At 43.3% G+C, this 24,186-nt stretch overlaps 1 protein-coding gene across 1 annotated transcript in view; it reads left to right on the top strand.

The window, feature by feature from the left end:
- The first annotated feature begins 5,235 nt into the window (after positions 1-5,235).
- FAM185A (family with sequence similarity 185 member A) overlaps positions 5,236-24,186 on the top strand; it is a 44,214-nt gene continuing 25,263 nt past the window's right edge. Inside the window, exons 1-5 of the mRNA XM_033161395.1 lie at positions 5,236-5,733; positions 6,578-6,687; positions 6,990-7,082; positions 16,030-16,168; positions 23,591-23,632. Coding sequence (XP_033017286.1) covers positions 5,268-5,733; positions 6,578-6,687; positions 6,990-7,082; positions 16,030-16,168; positions 23,591-23,632 — 850 coding nt within the window. The 5' untranslated portion in view covers positions 5,236-5,267. The remainder of the gene's footprint in view (positions 5,734-6,577; positions 6,688-6,989; positions 7,083-16,029; positions 16,169-23,590; positions 23,633-24,186) is intronic.

Here is a 24,186-nt window from a genome sequence, read left to right as displayed (position 1 = left end):
TGCATTGAGGAGGGAAACACTAAACAGATTTAGGGCAAGAAGATAGAGGGGAAGTTCAATTGTACAAACAGAAATTGTTGCGCCAACCCAACTTTGTTGGATACCACACTTCATGTCCCAAGGTGTGGCTCGAGTACAATGCATGGCACAAAAGAAAAGTATAAATAATTTATTCAAAAGCAAATTTTATTTATCACTTAACTGGAATAAATTTGAAGAAAACCCTTTTCTTAAACTGAAAAATGTATTTTAAACATTCAACAGCAATAAGAAGAATACATTCTTTTTTCTTTCTTTTTGATCTAATTGTAGAAATGCCAGAATAAAATTGACTACTTTCAATTAAAAAAACCAACAACCTTTGTTTTATCTTACATGCCAACCCTCTTCTGCCGTTATGTAAAAGGAAGTCCCTTTACACACTTTAGTGGGTTTTAGAGCAGAATGGTAGTTTCAGCTGGGGAGGGTTAGCATTAATTTCATTGGGATGGGGAGCCTGTTTATGAACTCAACAGGCATCCCAGGTTACGCATTTCAGCCTGCAATTGATGCCTAGCAATATTCCGTAACCATTTCATAGAAATCTAGTTATGTTATCAAATATTGTGAGGTGATATGCTACTGGTGAAGCAAGAGTAACTAAAGAAGGCCTTACCTGGCACGTGCAGAGTTGCCTCTCACCGCCCTGAAATTAAGTTTCAAAAAAGCATTGTATTGTAGTAGCTAATATAGTAAGCTGCAGTGTGTGCTAGGTTGCAGTCCTATTTTACACTCGGTTACAGTATTTATTGTATTTCTCCCTGTGTAAAAATTTGCCCATCTTACGGTAAAGCAGCTTCCTCATCACATTCTAGGTATACAGTATTTGTAATTCATATTTGAACAAAAAGTTAAGTACTTTTCATATCATAAGTATACCAAACAGAATTCTATATGCTCATTGCAAACTATTTTTATAATCAACCCACCACTCTGGCAATTCTCAGAACTGTTCTGCGATAAGGCAGGGTTTCTGTAGCAGAAATGTTGCCCAACTACAAAGTCTACATTCCTATATTAGTCTACTCAGAAGTAAGTCCTGCTAAATTCACTGGGACTTACTCCCAACTAAAGTAGCAGTTGTATGCATGGTTACTTGGGAGCACATTTCATTGAACTGAATGGACCTTGCTTTTGAGTAGACACACACAGGACTGAGCTATTAAAGTAACAAATAACAGATGTGCAACTATTGCATATATTTCATTTTTTCTGAAAAAAAGCTAGAAGATGTTGCATCTCTATATTTGAATAGTAAGGTAAAGGGACCCCTGACCATTAGGTCCAGTCGTGTCTTACTCAGGTTGCGGCACTCATATTGCGTTACTGGCAGAGGGAGCCGGCGTACAGCTTCCGGGTAATGATGATTTTTTTTTTTTTACTTCATTAGTATATCATTCCTCCTGATTCAGCAATCATAATTTGTGAGTGAAAAAGGGTTTTAAAAGGTCCTTCTGAATGTGAGCCCTAGAGGGTGCCACATGGATGAAAAATTCTGAGTTTAGTAATCGGAACTTGGTTTTCAAAATAAATTTAAATCCAGCCTACCCTCAGGACCACAAAGAGCTTGCAGTGATTTGACAGTGTTGCTTATTAAAGGAGTCAAATTATGCCCCCTCCTCCTACACACATACACAAAATGTTACCAAAATAGCTGGATACTGAAAATGGCGATGAGGAGTGTTGAACTTTATGAAGCTCATGTTACATTTTTAAGCTTTATGTTTAGAAACTCAACTACAGAAAAATGCAAATGAACCATGACACTTTTCCATACTATTAATGGAAAAAGTACTTTTGTCTTCTTTCCCCCCCTCAAATTGTAGATCCTTAAGTTCAGCCTGACTTTGTTCATAAAAGTCTGCTATAATTCTTCATCTGTTCTGAAATGGTTGCCAAAGAAAGTAAAAAAACACCTCAGGTTCCTCTAAATATTTAATGAAACATCACTCTCATACTGAAAGCAAAAGAATGCTGGATTCCAAACACACTACATTAAATAAAGTAGTTCTTTTCTTTTTTAGGAGCTTAACCTTGAATTAAAGACATGCCTCCATGTTATTTATATATGAAAAGAAAGGGAAGGTTGGGGCAGCCTAAACCTCACTTCACTGGCGAAACAAAATAGAAAATTCTTTCCAGTAGCACCTTAGAGACCAACTGAGTTTGTTCTTGGTATGAGCTTTCGTGTGCATGCACACTGGTAAGGTTTCTAATTTGCTTCCAATAATTGTGCAAGAACTATTCAGTACAGTGAATCTGAAAGTTACAAAAACTTTAAAGGAACTGGTGTTGAACAAAAATGTTGACCGTCTAATTTAGTCTTCTTTTTCCAGCAGCAGCCAGGAGGATCTTCTGGGAAGCACAAGGGGGTTTGGAGGTGATAGCCCCTCCTGTTGCTTGGCCCCAGCATCTTCCCATCTCCATAAGCATGTAAATGGCGTTTTTGTGCGCTCTAGTTTCCGACAGAAGCGCCAGAAGTGGTTTAGTCCTGCTGGCCACATGACCCTGTGGACAAATGCCGGCTCCCTCGGCCTGAAAGCAAGATGAGCGCTGCAACCCCATAGTTGCCTTTGACTGGACTTAACCGTCCAGGGATCCTTTACCTTTTTCTTTTTTTTTTTACCTATTATTACCTATGAACATGGAGGTTTCATTTACCTATAATAACCAATACAGGTTAAGTCACTTCCCTGTTACTGGCTCAAAATTCTAGAACATACAGGAAGATTGTATGCCTATAAGATTGGAGTACATACTTACACCTGCCTGGCTGATGTGATGGAGTAACACAAAGAGAAATTAGGAAGAAATTACACTCCATTTCCTGTTAAAGCATGCTTGCATTCCCTGGTAGCAACTAAAGTGTGCTTACTAAGAAAATAGAAACTGGACACAACTACATCAATGAAACAACAGTTGAACAAATGAGGAGACATGCAGTACACTCCTATACAAAGTAAGCCACACTATATTCAGTGAGACTTTACTCCAAGATAATAGCACTCCAGCCTTCATATGACGATGCAAAAGCTCAACTACTAGTATCGGAAAGCAAGGGGAATAGATCGACAACACTTTATTTGCAACCCAAGATACAAATATTTCTTACTTGGTCAACACTTCAAAACAGTGAGAACAGATTAGGATGGCCAGATGAAAGAGGTCAGGGCTCTTGCACCTTTAAAAGTTGTGTAGGAGAGGAAATTGAATTGAGTGTCATTTGTCCCTTTTCCATCTGGCCACCCAACTGCAAGTGCAATCTTTGAGAAACCTCTTCTACTTCTATTTCCACTTTGTTTCCAAATGTTGGGGGGGGGGGAGCTGCGAGAAAGAATGGGGGCCCAAAGGAAGTTATAGAAGAACCAGTCCATAGCCATCTTGCAATTACTTCAGCATGCTAAAGTCTGAAGAAGTGTGCATGCGCACAAAAGCTCATACCAAGAACAAACTTAGTTGGTCTCTAAGGTGCTCCTGGAAGGAATTTTTTAATTTTTAATTTTTAATTTTGTTTTGACTATGGCAGACCAACACGGCTACCTACCTGCAACTATGCTAAAGTCAAAACAAAATAAAATAAAAAATTCTTTCTAATAGCACCTTAGAGACCAACTAAATGCACATGAAAGCTCATACCAAGAACAAACTTAGTTGGTCTCTAAGGTGCTACTGGAAAGAATTTTTTAATTTATTTTGTTTTAACTATGGCAGAGCAACACGGCTACCCACCTGTAACTATGCTAAAGTCAGTTAGCTTCACTATGTGTTAATTATAGAATGCAGAAGCATACACCCACCTTAGATTCAAAAGGCTTACCCTGACACATGGAGCAGCACTCTTTCGGCTCACACAGATGCACACCTGGGAACCATACTCCCACCCACTAAAACCACATTCTGCATTAGCAGCGGAAGAGCTGGCTAGCTTTTTATTTAACTATTTTGGAGTCAGAGCCTATGGGTCTGATGGGACATCCATTCGCTGTACTCAGAACAGTTGGCGGCGGGGGATGGGGGTAGCACTTTGTTTCAGATGGTGGCCTGGGAGCCAACTCCTAGGGGCCAAGGCTCCTTCACCCCACCATAAAATATTGTGCCCCCCCCCCAAAGTTGATGAGCATTGCCATTCAAATGGGGCATGTTTGTGTGTGGCATCTTGTGATTATGTGGGGCAGGGCATACCTGGGTCACCCCCAATATTTTATTCAAGCTGCCCCCCCCTTGGATGGGGGGTGGGCAGTGTTTTGACTAGTGAGGTCTAGGCTACTCAGGGTGGTCTATATTCGGTTCCCAGCTAGTTACCTGTTCAGCCCCATCAGGCATGTTTAGCTTCTCCAAGGTTTGGCCACCTCCTCCAGACCCGACCCTGGGAGGAAGTGCTTTGGGAGGAGGGGTGTGTGGTGGAACCTGGTTCTCTGGGCTGCTTGTGCCCTTGAAACACATTCTGGTAGGTAAACCAAAGTATCAGACGCCATTGCTCCGCTTCCCTCTCCTGCGTTATTGCACTGAAGGGGGTTGGTCTAGATGACCCTCAGGGGTACCACCCATCTCTTCAAATCCCACGATTCCTCCCCTCGTGCCCCGAGCAGGCTTCCTTCCCTCCTTTTTAAAACCATGCCGTGCCTGCTCCTTTACCTTCGCCGCGCGGCCTCGCTCCCTCCGGGGAAACCTCGACGCCGCCGGAGAGGCTGGAGCGCCCTGCGTTCCCATGGAGACCGACTCTCCTCTTCGAGTCCCGCCCTCCGCGCTTCCTATTGGGCAGCCGCAAGGTTCCATCCTGTCCAGAGGGAGGCAGCGAGACATCCGCCTTCCCCAGCACGCACGTGGGCCAAAGCTTTCCCGTGAGACGCTCAGCTCCCCCGGGACTTGTAGTTCGGCCTTCAGCCTCCTTCAGCGCGCCGACGTCAGCGGAGAACCACAATTCCCAGAAGCCACCTCGGCGCCGCTGGAACGGCCAATCCCTGCTAGTACAGCTCACCGGTTCTGCGCTTGTTGTTTTGAAAGTTCCAGGATGGGTTTGTAAGTGGGCAGAGGAGGGTCCCCCTAATGCAGAGACCTCTGCCCTAAAGGGTCTCGGGGAGCGGAGGGAGGGAGGGGGTGTCCCATGACCAGCCCAGACCCTGGAGCGCAACTTCTCCCTTTGCACTTTAATATTATTTTTCTTTGCAGGGGTGGGTTGTCGCGTGTCAGAAGAAGGACCCCCTGAAGCAGCCTCAAGGCAGTGCAAGATGCGGCCTCTGACCCCAAGAAGCTGGTGCACGGCAGCGAGGACAGTGGCCGGCAGCTGGCATCGGTTGTTGAAGGGTGGAGGCGTAACTGGGCGAAGGTCGTGGACTGGCAGCTGCCAGCAGGCTCGCTGGTTTGCTTCCAGCCCTTGTCGTTGCAGCAAGCCCGAAGCGAGCAAGCGGAAGGGCAGCAAGCCTCTCAAGGAGTGGACTCTGGTTGTCGGCCCCTATGGCCTCCTGAAGGCTCGTCTCCCTTGCCACGTCTCTGTGCACCCTTTGGACCCACACAAGTACCCCGATGCGGACCGGGTGTTCGTGACGGTGCGTGGGGCAACCGCCAGCCCCACACACAGTGCAGATTTGGATAGTTTGCATGTGAAGTATGATGAGGTGCTAAAGGAGATTACGATAATCTCGGAAGACATGGACGGCGCAGCCTCTGTGGATGTGAGGACCCCCATAAAATTTGGTATGTGCAGCAACTGGTCAAAAAGAGGCACTGCTGTGACATTTAACTGAATGGCCGTTTTTTCAGCTGTGAATTTCAGTTTGGCATGCCATAGTAGACAATGTGGCCCATTCAAGTTGCTACTTCCCAGCTTTTGCAGATACACCACTAAGAGACCCAATGTGTTGAAGTGCTGCTATTGACAGGAGTCATCATGTTCACTACTGCCACTCAAAAGCTTCTGCTGCAAGGCCAGAGTTCTGGAAGATGCCTTGGCAAAATTAGGAACACTGTCTAAATCCCAGCTGTTTAGTCAGCTCAGCTTTTCTCTTGCCTGCTACGTATCACCAGGCCAAACCAGAAAGCAACTTTTCCTTTCTTTGACAGTTATTCTGGTGAAGTCACACTTGGTGGGTAGTCTGTTGGACTTGGATTGGGGAAACTTGCATTCTAATCCTGCCATTCACAAAGCTCAACATGCAACCTTGGGCCTGTCGCAATCTTTATTAGTCTCACAGGGTTACCGTAAATAAAATAATTAGATAAGCTCCATATGTGTTGTCCTTGGAGGAAGAGTAGCATACACATGTCATTACAATAATCATAATTTGGCTCACTAACCTGGGAATATTTTAACTATATTCCTTGTCCTTCCTACACATCGCTGTAATATGTATTTTTTTCTTAACACTTCAGATGCTGACGTGACATTAATTGTTTGTTTGGGGGACTCAGGACATGCTTTGAAAGTGGGATGCTTCTGTTTTCACTCTGTCACATTGTTTTACTGAAGGAAATCAAAATTTTAGATTGCTTTGCATTGCATTTGTTTCTAATTATCTCCACTGTTTAAAATTGATTTTAGACTTGGATATCAAGACATCAGGGAATGGCTGTGTGAAGACTGAGAAAATTGAATGTAACAGCTGCAGAATAGAGACAGAAAAGGGAACAAGCATCTTGCGGTCAATAAAGGTACAAGTATAGATACAAGAGTACAAGAGTTGTGTTTTCTATCCGCTTGTATATACCGTATATTTATTTGCAAGTCTTTTCCTGGGACCTCTCCTGCAACTGCCTAACAAGCAGAAATTCAGAGCTGGAACTCTTTCAGCCATGCAGCTCTAATTGTGAGACCTGTAAGAATTAATTGATATATCATTTTCTATAATAACAGCCGAGAGATGCAGGTGAAATCCTAGTTAGGGCCCATCATAACTATCTTCAAAAAAAGAAAGAAACTGAACTCTTTTAACATGTATACAATTCTGTTTCAGAGTCAGAAAATTGACATTCAAGCTAAAGGAGGGAAAGTTATCTGCCTGGGAACTCTTCACGGAAATGCTGATATTCATGTCTCACAAGAAAGTGTAAGCATTTTTTAAATGTATGGACTATAATTATTTGGGTCACCTATAAAATACATTGAAGAATTACATTACAAAAATAACATTGTGGGCTTTTAAAATCTTTGTGAGAATATGTGTCTTCACTTTTTCAAGTTCTGTGACTATTGTAGGTTTTTTTTCCAGACAGAGGCTCTGTGTCTTTGGCAGCTGTGTCACAGGCAAAAATTCAGCAAGTACAGTGCTTTCATTGCCTCTCTGGGCTGGGAAAACTGCACCTGTTTGCATTGAAGTTAATGTTATAGAGCCTATGTTGGGTAGACCAGGGTGTGGAGTGGAAAAGGTATTTGTAGAAACTAGCAATGCCTATTATAAAGCAAATATTACTACATTCAAGGCCGGCCCTACCATGAGACAGAATGGGGGAGCTACCTCAGGTAGCAGATGCTGAGGGGTGTGGAGTGGACAGAACTGTGTGTGCTCTTCATGTCCTTCTCTGCACCCCTTAAGATACCCAGCTGTCTTCCCAGGAAACTCCGAGATCTGTAGTTCTGAGAGGGGAACAGGAGTCTCTTAACAACTCTCAGCACCTTTAACAAACTACAATTTCCAAGGATTATTGGGACTGATTAAAGTGTTATGATACTGCTTTAAATGCATGGTGCAGATGAGGCAAAAAATTCAACAGCCATTCTAAATGGAATGGTGTGTGTTTGTGTGCGTTGGGCACCATCTTTCCCTTTGCCTCAGGCAGCAAAGTGTCTTGGGTAAGCCCCATTTAGCATACTGCAACAACAAGTTGACTCTGTGAAAAGTGATTGCGATTCCAGCAGCTGAATTTGAGCTGAACATGCTTCTGTTATAGGTCTCTGAAATTAGACACGTACATTATGCCGCTGCTTCCTTTTCCTCTACAGTGGATGCTCGGGTTGCGAACGCGATACGTGCGGGAGGCACGTTCGCAACCTGCAGCGCCGCTTCTGCGCACGCGCGGGTCGCGATTCGCTGCTTCTGCACATGCACCGAAACCCGGAATTAACTCATTCCGGTACTTCCGGGTTCGGCACGAGCGCAACCCGAAAAACTGTAACCCTCAGAGTTCGCAACATGAGGTATGACTGTACAAATGTCAAATTGCATTCAGTGTAACTTCTTTGGCAAACAGATGTTAAACCCTGCAGAGTGAATCAGCTTAAAAAAACCCAAAAACTTCTTAGATTTGGATTTAATATCCCAGTCGTAGGCAAGCTATTCTCAAAATGCTGGGCCATAATTTTTAAATGGGCACATGGCTGAGATGGCATTCAATGGATGTTAAAGGTAAAGGTAAAGGGACCCCTGACCGTTAAGTCCTGTCGTGGACAACTCTGGGGTTGCGGTGCTCATCTCCGTTCACTGGCGGAGGGAGCCGGTGTACAGCTTCCGGGTGATGTGGTCAGCATGACAAAGCCGCTTCTGGCGAACCAGAGCAGCGCACGGAAACGCCGTTTACCTTCCCGCCAGAGCAGTACCTATTTATCTGCTTGCACTTTGACGTGCTTTCGAACTGCTAGGTTGGCAGGAGCAGGGACCGAGCAACGGGAGCTCACCCCGTCGTGAGGATTCGAACCGCCGACCTTCTGATCGGCAGGCCCTAGGCTCTGTGGTTTAATGTTAATTCCCCCTAATTATCCCAAGGCAACAGTATTGTAAACACAACTGAAATTTATGTCTTGTGTGGAAATGCAGGTGAGGTATTGGAACTTCAGTTAGTATCTGGTATTTTCCAGAAGGTGGCGCCTTTGGCTTGTTTGCTTTGTTACAGGGAAGTGTTATTGTTCTTGGAGATGTGTATAATGTGACCCTGATTTGAGCAGCACCGAGGGGTAAATAAATATCTCATAGGTAGACAGCAGAGAATTTTCCCATCCATTCAAGGCCTGCAAGAAAAGAGCAATATCTCAAGTGTGCTTAGTTCATTGCTGGAATTGCTTGCAGGAATAGTAATTCCAGCTAGATCCTTGGAAATAATTTAAAGTGAATTTGTAAGAGCATAGAGATTATTTGCGGCCTCCTTTGGCTTACCTCAGCCAAGATGAATTGATCAGAGAGACTAAGGCTGCAAATCCTAACTGCATTTACAAGGGAGTAAGCCCTGTTGAATTCATAGACCTGGCTATAGGACTTTTGCTTCATCTTACTTTGTTTACAATACAGTGGAACCTCTACTTACAACCATAATCTGTTCCGGAGGTCCAGTCATAACTAGAAACATACATACTGTAAGTAGAGGCGCACTTTTCCATAGGAAGTAATGGAAAAGTGAATTGATCCGTTCTAGGCGATGAAAAACACCCCCTAAAACAGCAATTTACTGTCTAACAAGTCCATAGACCCATAAAATGAAAGCAATGATCAATGTACTGTACTATAAAAAAATAAGACAGTATTGTAGATGAAAAAAAAATAACATTTTTTTTCGTACATGCACTGGGAGGGGGCTTACCTGGTTACAAGCTTGGGGGGGACAAGGGTCAGTAAAGAGCTGATTCACTTCGGCCAGGGTCACTTATTTTCCTTGCCAGGCCAGGCTCTTCTCTGGACTTCCTCAGGTTAGTTCCTTGGCAGGGTTTGGGGCTGCAGTGCGCCCCCGCTGTGGCTCTTGCAGGCGGCACCTCTTCCACAGCTTCGGGGGTGGGATGGGGGCCCCCTCCCCGGCGGCAGAGGCCCCAGCGCTGCCCTGCAGCCGGCCAGGCAAGCTCCGGGCTGCTGGCAAGGCCTCTGTTTATATCTAGAAGAAAGTTCATAAGTCGAAGCACCTACTGAAGGTTGTAACTGGAATTGTAGATAAGTAGAGCCGTACGTAAGTCGAGGTTCCACTGTAAACTGGATGAAGAACTCACTGTTGTGTTAACATGCAGATGTTTTAAAAGACAGCCGGGAGTTGTATTTCAGGGTGCATAATAATCTCTGGTAAAACAAGAAAGTACAATATGTGGGGTTATTGTAGGAGCCATAAGAATCTTAGTGGATAGTATAGGAAAATACACACTTCCAAACAAAATAAAAAAATTCCTTCCAGTAGCACCTTAGAGACCAACTAAGTTTGTTCTTGGGTATGAGCTTTCTTGTGCATGCACACTTCTTCAGATACACTGAAACAGAAGTCACCAGATCCTTATATATAGTGAGAGGGTGGGGAGGGTTATGACTCAGAAGGGTGGTGGGAATGGGCCCAGTCTATTTCTGAAATTCTTTTGTAATATGACAGCTACTTTGAGATCTTGTATAGAGTGGAAATATAGTATAGACAGGAAAGAGAAGTTGCTGGATTGCAACTTATTACCAAACTTAAAACCATGGGGAGACCTGGTCTGAATAGAGAAATTGGATTCTTATCTCATTATACATGATAAAGCTATCTTTAGCCATCTCACCCCTTGCTTTTTCCTGTAAGACCAATTGCAGTCGTTAACGGTCGTCAACAGGTTTGCCACACCTATCAGCCAATCACCCGTTCCCACCACCCTTCTGCAGGAAGGTTGGCAGCTTCAGGTCTTGGGTCCAAACAGATATTCGGAGCTGATTTTCCTGCCCCCACTAGTCACTTCTGCTGCTGCCAGCAACATCATGTTAGCATCTAGCGGGCTCCATGAGTGGCGCTAGACCAACCCTCCCCAAACGGGTGCCCTCAAGACGCTTTGGACTACAATGCCCATCATCCCAAGTCAAGCATGAGCAATGGCTGGGGATTATGGGTGTTGTGGTAAAGAACATCTGAAGGGACCCGGATTGGGGAAGGCCCAGCTTGACAGGGGGCCATTCCCAAACATTTGTCCCCGTAGCATTTAGGCTCGTTTACCCTCCCTCACCAGTGATACGTTCATACATGAGGAAATGTACAATACAATGACAATGTAGCTAACAGTGCCTCAATATTGTAGGAGGAAAGAGGAAGAAATTGATAAAGGATTGCATTTTGCACAGTAACCCTTCAATTGAGTGTATTCTCACCCTTTGTTTACGGACCTGATTTGTATGCTAGTGATTAAAATCACATGTTCTTTTGAATATATATTTTTTTATCCAGATGAGAAACAGAGAATTTATAATATACTAATTTATCTTGCAGTGACCATATAATGTTCTGTGGTGTGTGTGTGTCTCTGTGTGTAAACCCTACATATAAACCAGCAGAATCACAGCTGTAGAATTAAGCATCAAAACTGACATGTATAACACTTATCTTCCAAGGACAATAGCAAAGCAGCCAACTTTTTTGGAGGAAGAAGTTTGGCTTGCTTTCTTGAAGAGCCATTTCTGTTAGCAATCAGCCTGCATTTTATCTGCCATGTGGTCTTTTATGACAATTTTGTTCCATCGACTACAGTCATCATTATGTAGCTAGGGCTCTGTCAGCGTTTCCAGTGTAAACCAAGACTGTCGGAGGTTTATAGCTGTGCATTATAATTCCCGTGGCAATGAAACTGGACACTTTCTACTTCAGTCACTGGGGCAAATGCTTAAAACACACACACACACACACAGAGAGAGAGAGAGAGAGAGAGAGAGAGAGAGAGAGAGAGATTGGGATGAACATTTAAAAACCTGCAGATTAACTCAAATGCTTTGTTTTTAATTTTAACAAATAAAATGGGGTTAACCCAAGTAGCGGCTAGAAACAAGCAGCAACTCTTTCCTGGGGCTTCCTCTCTCCACATGATCCCTAGCCAGCATGACCAGTGGTCAGGGATGATGGGAATTGTAGTCTCAAAACATCTGGAGGGCTAAGGTTGAGGAAGCTTGGGCCAGCCTAAAATCCCACTGGCATTTGCAGATGTGGTTACCCAACCCAATTTTCCTTATCACATCGTACCTACTGGTGTGTGTACCCAACTGACCAAGTGATGGAAGCGCTAAACTGCCTTGTGGACAGACTCGAAACAAAATAGAAAATTCTTTTCAGTAGCACCTTAGAGACCAACTGTGTTTGTTCTTGGTATGAGCTTTCGTGTGCATGCACACTTCTTCAGATACACTGAAACAGAAGTCACCAGATCCTTAAATATAGTGGGGGAGTGGGGAGGGGTATTACTCAGAAGGGTGGTGGGAATGGGTGATTGGCTGATAGGTGTGGAAAACCTGTTGACGACTCTTAACGGCTGCAATTAGTCTAGCAAGGAAAGGCAATGGGTGAGATGGCTAAAGATAGCTTTGTTATGTATAATGAGATAAGAATCCAATGTCTTTGTTCAGACCAGGTCTCTCCATGGTTCTAAGTTTGGTGATTAGTTGCAATTCAGCCACTTCTCTTTCCAGTCTATTTCTGAAATTTCTTTGTATTAAGACAGCTACTTTGAGATCTTTTATAGAATGTCCTGGGAGATTGAAGTGTTCTCCTACTGGTTTCTCTGTCTTGTGATTCCGGATATCAGATTTATGTCCATTTATCCTTTGGCGTAGGGTTTGGCCTGTTTGTCCAATATAGAGAGCTGAAGGGCACTGTTGGCATTTGATTGCATATACAATGTTGTGGACAGACTGTAATTGCATGATTTTTCAGTGCTGATGTTATCTGGCGTACGTACACATAAGCATGCTGACATGGGGTCAAAGTGATACCCGAGTCTTGCTTAGCAGTGGTTGAAAGTAAGAGATACTGTGTTCCGCAGAGAGGTGTGATGCCTTGCTGAGCATCTGGTCGAGAGTCTTCTTTGTTTCGGAGGAATTGTCAGCAGCTTGACTACATCATACAGTTCTTCATTTTATAAGGCTGTGATAGATAGTGCTGAAATGCTGGAGCAGATTTTAAGCCAAATTAATACACAGCTTTAAATCAGATAGGCATGCTGGGTCACAAAATTGCATATGAGACAGGACTGAACCTGAAAATTAAAAGCATCTGAATGTTTTATTGCAGCATAAGTCAAACCGAGCTTAGTAGAACACAGTTAAATTTGATAAGGTATTAGTATCTATTATATTCTTCGTGTTTACAATAGTTCCAATGTGACTGTAGAAACTGTTCATTTGGTAAAACATCTTTAGACTTTTATTATCCTGGCTCTTGCTCTGGCTGCCTGCTGTATCCTTCTTCGTCTCTTAAAAAATGAAGAATTTATCAGCTGATTCCATCCACATCTGTCTTGAGCCACCATTTGAACCTGCTGGGAGACTGGTGTTAATCTACTGACCCACTATTGGCAGCCTTCTACAGAGCATCAGTTTGAGGGAAACCCTAACATCACAAATGAGTGGGAGGGCTGAAATCGTATGGTGATGATTTCAGATATTCTGTAGATGTTATTCTTCCTTTGCTTTTCCAGCCTTATTACACTTTTGCAACAATCAGGCATAGTATATGTCTTCTTGTCAGGCACACTGACAAAACTCTACTGTGGCCAGAGCCAAATCAAAACCAGATGGTGTGCCCAAGCGCATCCAACAGCCTTGCAGAATGATACTTTTGCCAGGGGTTCCTGGGATAAGCCAATGCCAGACCATTTCTTGAATATAGCCCTTGTTCTCCAGCACAAGCAAACAAGCTAGGCAGAATACCAACCAGGTTAGGAAGGCAGTCCAGGGTACAGCCATGGACACAGACTGCCAAGCAGGACGAACAAAGACCTAAACCAACAGCTCCAGTGTTGAGGCTATTGAATTTTTGATGTAAATTGTGCTGATTTCCCAAGAGCTTGCTGATTTATTCCAGCTGCAGCCAATGAGGCAACTGGGGCTGAGCCATTAGTTCAGGCTTCCTCAACCTCGGCCCTCCAGATGTTTTGAGACTACAATTCCTATCATTCCTGACCACTGGTCCTGCTAGCTAGGGATCATGGGAGTTGTAGGCCAAAAACATCTGGAGGGCCGAGGTTGAGGAAGCCTGCATTAGTTTATTTCCTCCATTTTAGCAGCAGTTTCAATGCAAACAGCTTGTTGCTGCAGGAGCAGCAAAGCCCCTTTCTCTACACTTCGCAAGCACCCAACAACCAGGTTGGACCCTTGGGAAGTGCTGCACCATGGACTGACAGGTAAGTGAGGCAACTCATCTGTCCGTCATCTGATACCATAGTGATGCTAGGTGGTTGGCAGGTGGGTTATCCCACCCACCTGTTGAAATTGGGACACAGGAGAATCTGGCCTACTGGGCCAAAATATTCCCCACCACTGCTAGAGACAGAAATTCACACATCTGGGCCTTGATGGTGACACCAGGCTTTAGCTATCATTAAAGCTGTTGTTGTTGTTTAGTCGTTTAGTCATGTCAAACTCTTTGTGACCCCATGGACCAGAGCACGCCAGGCACTCCTGTCTTCCACTGCCTCCCACAGTTTGGTCAAACTCATGTAGGTAGCTTCGAGAACACTATCCAACCATCTCATCCTCTGTCGTCCCCATCTTGTGCCCGCCATCTTTCCCAACATCAGGGTCTTTTCCAGGGAGTCTTCTCTTCTCATGAGGTGGCCAAAGTATTGGAGCCTCAGCTTCAGGATCTGTCCTTCCAGTGAACACTCAGGGCTGATTTCCTTAAGAATGGATAGGTTTGATCTTTTTGCAGTCCATGGGACTCTCAAGAGTCTCCTCCAGCACCATAATTCAAAAGCATCAATCCTTCGGCGATCAGCCTTCTTTATGGTCCAGCTCTCACTTCCATACATCATTACTAGGAAAACCATAGCTTTAACTATATATATTAAAGCTGTAGTTCCAGTCGAATGTTCTGCTGCAGGCAATGAGTTTTTCACTTTTTGTGACCAACAGTTACATGAACGTGGCAGACTCTTCAAAAAAGTAGGTGCTGCTTTACCTGTTTACTTGCAGTGCCATATATCTTCTAGCTTCTTATTCTCCTTTGTATACATTATCCATGCCCACAACCACAAATCTGGCCATTTGTCCCACCATCAAGGGAGTACTTCTCATGCTAATTCAGTATTATGAAACTTCACGGATTGTCATTTTGCAAATCAATGCACCTGTTCTCCGGTGCATAACTTCTAGCTCCAAGCTTTGTCTTTCTTTGTTGACAACGTGAAGAGGAGCATAGGTACCAACTGTGGTAGCCAATTAAGTTTTATGCAGAGTAGACCCATTGAAATTAGTGAACATGATGAAGTTAGAGCCATTAATTTTACTGAATCTATTCTGAGTAAAATTTAGTTGACTACCATCCCAGGTTTCCACGTGGACAAACCACATGGGGCTGGTGCAGAGAGTTAAGTCTCTCCCAAGAGATTGGGAGCCGGACACAGAATCTCATGCTGTCTTCACCCTTCCCCTCAGCTTAGGTATAACTTCACTGCTCCTCAGCCATTGGCACTGACATTAACAGGCATTTGCTTGTATGTTGTATAGTTGATATTTCTTTGAAACCACTTTCTGAACTTCTGTGGTGGAAAATTGTCTGGATAACCTTCTTTCCTCCCTCTGCTTCAGTTTGCTGCTTGAACAATAATGTCAACCTTTTATAGTTAATATCTTCTATGGGCTTCCCCAGACAATCTATTTATTGAGTATTCATCCTGATTTGCTTGCACAAGACTTACATGGTTAGATAATATCCTAACTTTATTGAACAGTTATTCTGATTTGTTTGTGGGGCAGTTATATGACAATGAGCATTCACCCTGCTTTTTCTGATTTGCTTGTGGAGTGTTTTTACATCCTCTTGTTAGGCATTTATTCATTCTAAATGCATTTCCCCTTCACTTTCCAACCTGCAAAAAGATTTGTGACTTTAATTTTATGGCTACATTTACAGTGTGGGCCTGAATCATACCTGCAAAATAAAACCAATTGGAGACATCCTATACAAGATGAATATACATCCCCAGCTCCCATTTATTCTGAAGATGCTAGCTAGCAGATATCTGGAGCTCTATGAACATGTGTATCTGAAAGATGTAGCTTAATGTATCATTAAGATGAACTGATGTTTGTTTCCTGGCTGTAATGCTGTTATATTAATTTATTCATTTCCCCCCTTTTACAGAGTGTGAATATAGAAAAGCTACAAGGGTCATCTATTCACATTTCTACCCAAAATGGTTTATTAAAAGCCAAATATCTTTATGCAGAATCTTCATTGCTCTCTTCAACAGCTGGTGACATTCTACTGGGGAATGTTCATGGTAAGATAGCAAATTGGTCTGCAATTAGAGCTACATTTTGTTTAGCAAATGCCCTTTTAAATATTTGTGATGGAAGGTCATCAATTTCACATTTGAGTTCTTTGAGAACTTTTGGGTAGATGCCAGCTAAATGGCATGATATGTTAGTTTTTATTTTGTCAATAAGGCCTAGAACTTGGTGTCTTGCCACCATCTGCCTCAGTCCCTTCCTGCAAAAGTTGGTTCAGGCACAAGGATCTGCCCTTTATCTTCCTCTATGAAGATGAACGCACACAAAAATTCACCTTCTGTGCAGTCACTTTATCCTCCTTTACCACACCTCAGATTCCCTTATCATCCAAGGGCCCAACTGCTTCCCTAGCAGATGTCCTGCTACAACTGTAGTTGAAGAAATTCTTGTTGTTGGTTTTAGTATTTTTAGCAATGTGCTTCTCAAATTATTTTTAGCATTCTTTATTGTCTGCTTGCATTTATTTTGCCAAAGTTTGTGTTCCTTTTGTTCTCTTTGTTTGGACAAGACTTCCATATTTTTTCTAAAGGAGGCCTTCTTGCCTGTAATAGCTTCTTTGGCTCTGCTTGTTAACCATGCTGGCATCTTCTTGGGCAGGGTGGTACCATTTCTGATCTGTGATAAACATTCAGTGGAAGTCCCAGCTAAGTGTATATAGGATTGCAGCCATACCTGATTCCAGGCACGGCAGATTAATAAACCACAGTCAAAACTATAAACAGTCACTATTAGCAAGCTATAGCTTTTTCACTACATGATTAAAATATTATATAGATAAAGTGGTATCATAAGGTAAGTGATACCCTATGGCTACACCAACAATAGGTGGAGAACGCAATACTTGTAGCTAGAGGAATTCCACTGGCATAACAATATGTTCTTCATAAACAGGATCTGTTCCTTCGTTACTGTAATTATAAGTGAATGCTCCTCAGTGTGGCCATTCTAGCAACGACGGGCAGTGGAAATATGTGTTCTAGGAAAATGTAATTCTTCTTTCCTGTGCCAGTGTTGCCCTTCCTGGGGCCATGTATGTTCCCAGTTTGGGATGGAACTTGGAGCTCTCCCTTACGAACTGGATCTAAATCTTTGCAGAAATCAGTGGGGTTAGTGTCTCTTGATATAAATTGGTGTCACGATGACTTTGTGTTGATTTGTGCTGATTTGTTGGAAACATTTCTCTGGGTGTTTGGGCTGGCCTGGTGCACTCCAGCCAAGGCACTGCCAATTCCATTCTTGGTCAAGAGCATCCTATGTGTTGGTCCAGTGGTTCTCATCCGTTCTTGGGCAGATGACTAATCCTTCATGTTGCTTAGGTTGGTGGTCAGAGTGTGGGTGTGCAGTTCCTCTAGTCATAATTCACCACTCCTGGTGTGCAAACTTTCCATGTGCTTGAGGTGATTCAGAAGCTTATACTGAATCTGAAAACTACCCATCTTTATAAGGCCACAGAGGTTCGGCACTATGGCACCAAGACAATGAGCTGTCAACTCCCAACAAGTGTGCATCTTGCTTCAAATGCCATTAGTCCTTTCTCGCCCGCCCGCCCCAGTCCCTAGATGTATGCCTCTCTTTATTTTTTCATAGTGAACTGGCTGCTAACTTAAACTCCTGGCTGTCATCCCAGCCTTCAGAATAGAGCCAGACTGACTGGGCACACACAGTCCTGAATAAATAAATACAACTTGATTTTTAAAATTATGGAAGTATGAACTATATTTAGCTGCCATGTAGTACACTGATGTAGATTTGCCAAATTGAAGCTCTTAACTAATAGGTTCCTAATGTGAATGATACTGGGTTTTTTATACATTTGTTCACGAAGGCCTATTATGGATGTTTGTGTTGTTTTCACAACACTTCCTATAAAAACATGTTGTATTTGCAGTAAAAAGGCAAATAGAGTTGCATCCAGTTTAAACAAGATAACTTTAACATTGCTTCATGCTTATTTTCAGAATGCTGTTAATGAAATGTTATTAGGACGTTCTGTTATTTTAAACAAGTGTTCTTTCTATAAAAAGTTTTTGAGTCATCAGAAATGAAACATACTTCTGACAGTACAACCCTATACATGCCTACTCAGAAGTAAGTCCTATTGAAGTTGCAGCCATATACACCTCACTGAGAATACAATCCACTAAATGGAGTAGGACTTACTTCAGAGTTAATGTGCCAAGGAATGCACTGTGAATGTATTTATTATACTACAGTATATTCATATTTTATGGGGAATTAAAACGCTGTTGAAAAAGCAAATAGAAAATGAATGAGTTTTGCAATGAGTGGTGATTCCCTCCAGACAGTCTCAGGAGGCCTCTAATGAGCCACCCAAAAACTTCATGGAAATATCAACCAGTTTAGGTATTTTTTGGGGGGTAGGACAGCTATCTGGTAGCCACAGACCCATCTACACAGCACTGGGGGTGGGGAGGAACAACACCAACAAGCTCAGAGTCATCTCTCTGTGCAGTGCTTGCAACATAAATGGAAGGAACCCCAAGTATTTTCAGATGTTTTTGCTCATTAGTAGATATATGTGGCTTCTCACATCGTGGCTAAAAGCAAGATAGATTATTGAGCTTGTATCTTGGAGACTTCCTCTGTATTCAGTCTTACATCTGATGATGATCCTAAGTCAGAAACTCAAAGAATACAGTGGTACCTTGGAAGTCGAATGGAATCCGTTCGACTTCCAAAACGTTCGGAAACCAAGGCATGGCTTCTGATTGGCTGTAGGATGCAGGAAGCTCCTGCAGCCAATCAGAAGCCACGGAACCCGCATTGGACATTTGGGTTCCAAAGAATGTTTGCAAACCGGAACACTAACTTCTGGGTTTGTGGCGTTCAGGAGCCAAAACGTTTGACTTGCAAGGTGTTTGGGATCAGCATAGGACAGCAGAGAGATAGTCATCAGGTTCTGGAACCAACATTGTCTCTATGTACAGATAAACAAAATGTGGACTTTATAAAAATGGTTCCAGTTTTCATAAAGAGCAAAAATGAAGAAAGATTGAGTTGCTTTTATCAATGATACATTGCCCAACCTCTGTAACTCCTGGATGTCAGCACTAGTTCAGAATAAGCAATTTGGCTAGAATTTGACTTTTTCCTCTCCCCAGAATATCTCGATTTGAGGGTTGGTTAGCATAAAAATTATAGGCTTCATTAAGCACTGGTATTGGTGGAACAATTATATGACCACACAATTCTTGCAGAAGCTCCTCTTTCCAAAGCAGCATATTGAACTTGCTTCAGATAATGTGATTTGCAAGAACTTTGTTGATCTTAAAATGTTTGTCATTCTTTATTTGTATCTTTAGAAAGTCCATAAACCAAATGAGGTGGTAAATCTTATTTGAGAAGATCTGAAAAATATTTACAAAACAATGTGGTTTTTGAAAGTGGAGAACAGAATATATGCCATTCTAAAAGGCTGTCAGCAAATGGTCTGGCTTTGGGAATGAGCTGTAGGCGTCAGCCTGAGATGAGCTGGGATATGTGCTGGGGAATTGGAGCTGAAGAGCAAGCCAGGAATCGGAGAAGAGCAATTATCAGAAACCAAAATCAAGGAGTAGCCAGGAGTCAGAGCTGTAGGGTGAAGCCAGAAGTCAGGCCCAAAGAGAGGACAGAGGGACAAATGAGTAGGAAGGCCTAAGGAGCAAAAATCAAAAGGTAACTGAAGGGCACACAGTAATGCTTCCACTGCCCTGGAGGCTAGGACCCGAATCAATGGATTCAAGTCTCAAGAAAGGAGATCCCAGCTAAACATCAGGAAGATTTTTTCTGACAGTAAGAGCTGTTCGACAGTGGAGCAGACTCCCACAGGAGGTGGATGGACTCTCCTTCCTCAGAGGTTCTTAAGCAGAAGTTGAATGGCCATCTGTCATGTATGATCTGGTTTAGATTCCTGCAATACAAGGGTTGGACTAGACGACCCTTGAGGTCCCTTCCAACTCTACAATTCTATTATTCTGTAGTTCTATGAAACAAGAAGTCCTTAATGTCTGGGAGTGTCCCATTGACCAGCCAGGATGGGCAGGGCCAGAATTGAGGATACTTGTTTCCTAGGCAGATGCTGTAACCTATAGTTCTGTGGCAGCTTAAATGAAAACCAAAGGTCCTCTTATTTGAGCTCCTGCTCCTAACAGTCTGCTTTTGGATCTGAGACCTACATACAGGATGGGATCAGAAACTGAACTAATGTTCAGAAGAAACTGAAATGTTACATCCTACTCAAAACACTTCTGTGAAATAACTGTCCATGAAGAGATTGTCAGGTCTGCTTAGTAGATGAAATATATGCATCTATGCATAGACCCTCCATGTGATCAGGAACATATGTGTCATAGCCCTGGCCTTAAGTAGTGACTAGAGCATGGACTGGGATGGAGATTTCTAAAAGTCCCAGGGAGTGGACCTTGTGGCACAGACTACAGAGCTGTTGGGTAAAGGCCTTGACACCTGTACCGGATCTCATCACCTGACTTCCTGAGACAGCCTGAGACAGGGGCTGTCAAGGCCTTTACCCAGAGCCCTGCAAGATTTAATTCCCTCTCCCCAAAGAATGACTGTCATTATTCCCAAGGACCTCATGCCTGGCCACAACTTGAATGCAGATGGCTAAATTTAGCAGAGGAGTGAAGGAGTATGAGACTCCAGGCCTCTAAAGCTTTCCACATGAGACAGCCTGGCATAGATAACGAGGCATAGCTGATGGGATACACTCCATATGTTGCCATACTACACCTCCCATTGTCTGTTATCATTGGCCATGCTGGTTGAGGCTGATGAGAGTTGGAGTCCAATAACATTTGGAATGCACCAAGTTTGCTACTCCGGAGGGGTTAGTTGGGCACCAGACCTTATTGGAGGAGGTTGCAAACTTAGGGGTGGTTGGTATCCTGGCACTCCAATCCCACCAGCTACTCTGCCTCGCTGATTGAGGATTCTCATTCTTTTCCATACCTAAGGTGGGCAGGGCACCACACATGGGAGGCATATTTGAATGCTTGTTATCCCAAGGTTGCACAATGTCACACAAAAACATCCCTCCCCACCCCAAAAAAAGCTTCCAAGTGGGGAGTGTTAAGCCATAGGACAGAGTAAGAAACATGTGACAAGACCTTTAAAAATACTTTAAAGGTAAAGGTAGAGGGACCCCTGACCGTTAGGTCCAGTCACTGATGACTCTGGGGTTGCGGTGCTCATCTCATTACTGGCCGAGGGAGCTGGCGTACAGCTTCCGGGTCATGTGGCCAGCATGACTAAGCCACTTCTGGCGAACTAGAGCAGCGCACGGAAACGCCGTTTACATTCCCGCCGAAGTGGTACCTATTTATCTACTTGCACTTTGACATGCTTTTGAACTGCTAGGTTGGCAGGAGCAGGGACCGAGCAACGGGAGCTCACCCTGTCACGGGGATTCGAACTGCCGACCTTCTGATCGGCAAGCCCTAGGCTCAGTGGTTTAACTCACAGCGCCACCTGGGTCCCTTAAAAATACTTTAGGAGGGCTCAGAACCACTACTAGACCTTCAAAGTACAGGGCTACAAGAAGCCTTGAAATATTAAATGCATCACATCTTGGAAGTCTCTGGAAGGAGGGGGGGGGGGTTGTGCCTTAAATTATAAAACCTAGTTGGAGGCTGGGATAGGTCACAGTGTAATAACATAGCAAGAAGGTTTCTCAGTAAGGAAGAACACAGGTGGGATCATAAATCAAGGAAGTAGAAGTGGAATTGGAAGCCAGATCAACATAGTAGGGTCATTGGTGCAATCAGGAATCCTGCAAGAGTACAGCACTTGGTTTTCTGCCTATAATAGGTAGATTTCTGGTAAGAGCTTTTCCATGCTCCCTCCCTTTTATTTACAAGAAATCTCTGCAAACCAGAAGACAGGAGGAGATGGACTCTCTACCTCCTGTTTCCCAGAATCCCTTTATGTCCCAGGGCAGCTGTCAGATACCACTTTGTACCATGAAAGCAGAATACAGATTTGGCCAGCTCAGTGATACAAATCCATTAGCTCTGCTCCTGGTAAGACAAGATTCTGGACAGAATTGCAGATGAGCTAGTTACATGCCAAGCAAAGGCAGCTTTCAGTTCTGCTGGTTTTAATTGCTTGCTATTTTGAAGCATGAAATCTTGCCATGGTGATTAAAACCGATGATTTATAGCAATCTCACCAGATATCTGATGTTGGTAACATCCAGCATTTACTTGGCATACATAAGCATTGCACTGAATTAATAGGAGTCATGTGGTCACCACAAGCAGGCAAGGCTCAGGGGCACAGCTGTGACTTATTTGGTTGATTCCAGGCTGCAGATCTGGGCCTGCTCTCCCATTGCTTCATTCTAGGTGTCATAGTTTCATTTTAGGCTATTTGACTTGGTCGGAGTCGAGTTTTCTGTACCATGCGGAGCTCCATACTACAGTGGCACCTTGGAGATATTGTGGGCAAGGATGCCCAGACTCATTCTCCATTTCTCTCTATCACTAGCCAAGAGTATCAGAACAAATTCTACTCAGGATCTGCCAAGCAAATTGCAGAATTGCGATTAATCTTCCGATGGAAAGTCAAGCAAAATGCAGTTCTGCAGAATAACATGAAGGGACACAGATGCAGTTCTGCAGAATAACATGAAGGGACACAGATTGAGGTGTGGGGGGGGGGAGTGGGAAAATGTTACCAACTCTGCATGTTCACCATCTGGAAAATATTTTCCATTATTTGCTGAGAGATGTATTTATTGTAACTTGCTAGTAATCTGTTGTGTACACTGTTTGGGACTATCCATAAAATACATTGATATCAAAAGGGAAAGGGTAGTATTGAAGTCATTCCAATCACTATTTCCCCCTCCTCATGTAAAACAATTGGGCGGGGGTGGGTGGGTTGGTCCAAAATGAAATAGTTATTAGCTTTGGATATGTTTGATGGGAACTTACAGCCATGAAGCTTTTTATAAATGCCTTATTTTGGGGAATAGTATTGTTTGCTCACTTTTTTCATATAAACCACCTCTGTAAAATGTTAAGACAGACAGACTATAGATGGCATTAATTTCTGCTTTGGGTGTGTCAGCACATTGCAAATAAGAGGCGATTTATAGTTAGCAGGGCCGGCCCAAGACATTTTAGCCCCTGAGGAAAAATGGTGCCTCCCTCCCTGCCAGGGAAGAAGGAGTGAGTGAAGAGTTACAACAGCAACAAAGGGGCAATAAAGGTCTGCTTCAGGATCTGCTGCCTCTATGGATCCTGTCACCTGAGGCAGTCGCCTCACCTTGCCTCATGGATGGGCTGGCCCTGATAATAGGCCTCAGGACCACTCAACATCTTGCTACTTCACTGTGTGAATTAAAGCCATCGTACACCAAGCTTCAAACAACTGTTTTAATTTTCTTGCAGGTGATACAACCCTTCAAACAAAAACAGGAAACATCACAGTAGGTAAGTTGAAGTGTGTGTGTGTGTTTTGTTTTTACCTGTGCAGATGTCAAGTGTGGGCAGCTTTTCAGCCCCTGGGCAACTTTTAATTGTGTAGCTGCTGTATTATTATTATTATTATTTCATAAATGACATCAGGTATGGAGCAGGTAAAAGCCCAGCTCAGCCAAAAGTGTGTTTGCAGACATTGTTGATCAGGGGAGTCTGAAAAGCTCCTTCAAAACTCTTCCTCTGAAGCCTTCCTCCACTCACCTTAGACCCACTGAAATGGGTGGTGAGATATTTAAGTTCCTTAGATTTCAGCATGACTGACTCCTGCTGTGTTGTGTCTGTTAACTCTTCAACACTGTGGTCTGCAACTCTTTTGGAACAGTAGTGAACTTATATATATGGTCTTAGCGGGGGAATAAGATACAGCATAAATTAAAAGTTTAAGAACATCTCATAAAAGGAGATGTTCTTAAATGAATACATGTTTGTCTTGGGATGTAGCGACCATATATGCATCTAAAGAATGTAATCAATAGGAAGACAAAGCATTGCAACTCAAGAGTCAA

Source organism: Lacerta agilis, chromosome 10, assembly GCF_009819535.1.
Source record: "Lacerta agilis isolate rLacAgi1 chromosome 10, rLacAgi1.pri, whole genome shotgun sequence".
NCBI classification, from domain to species: domain Eukaryota; kingdom Metazoa; phylum Chordata; class Lepidosauria; order Squamata; family Lacertidae; genus Lacerta; species Lacerta agilis.
The sequence above is the reverse complement of the archived record's forward strand: the minus strand, read 5'-3'. Positions and strand labels throughout refer to the sequence as shown.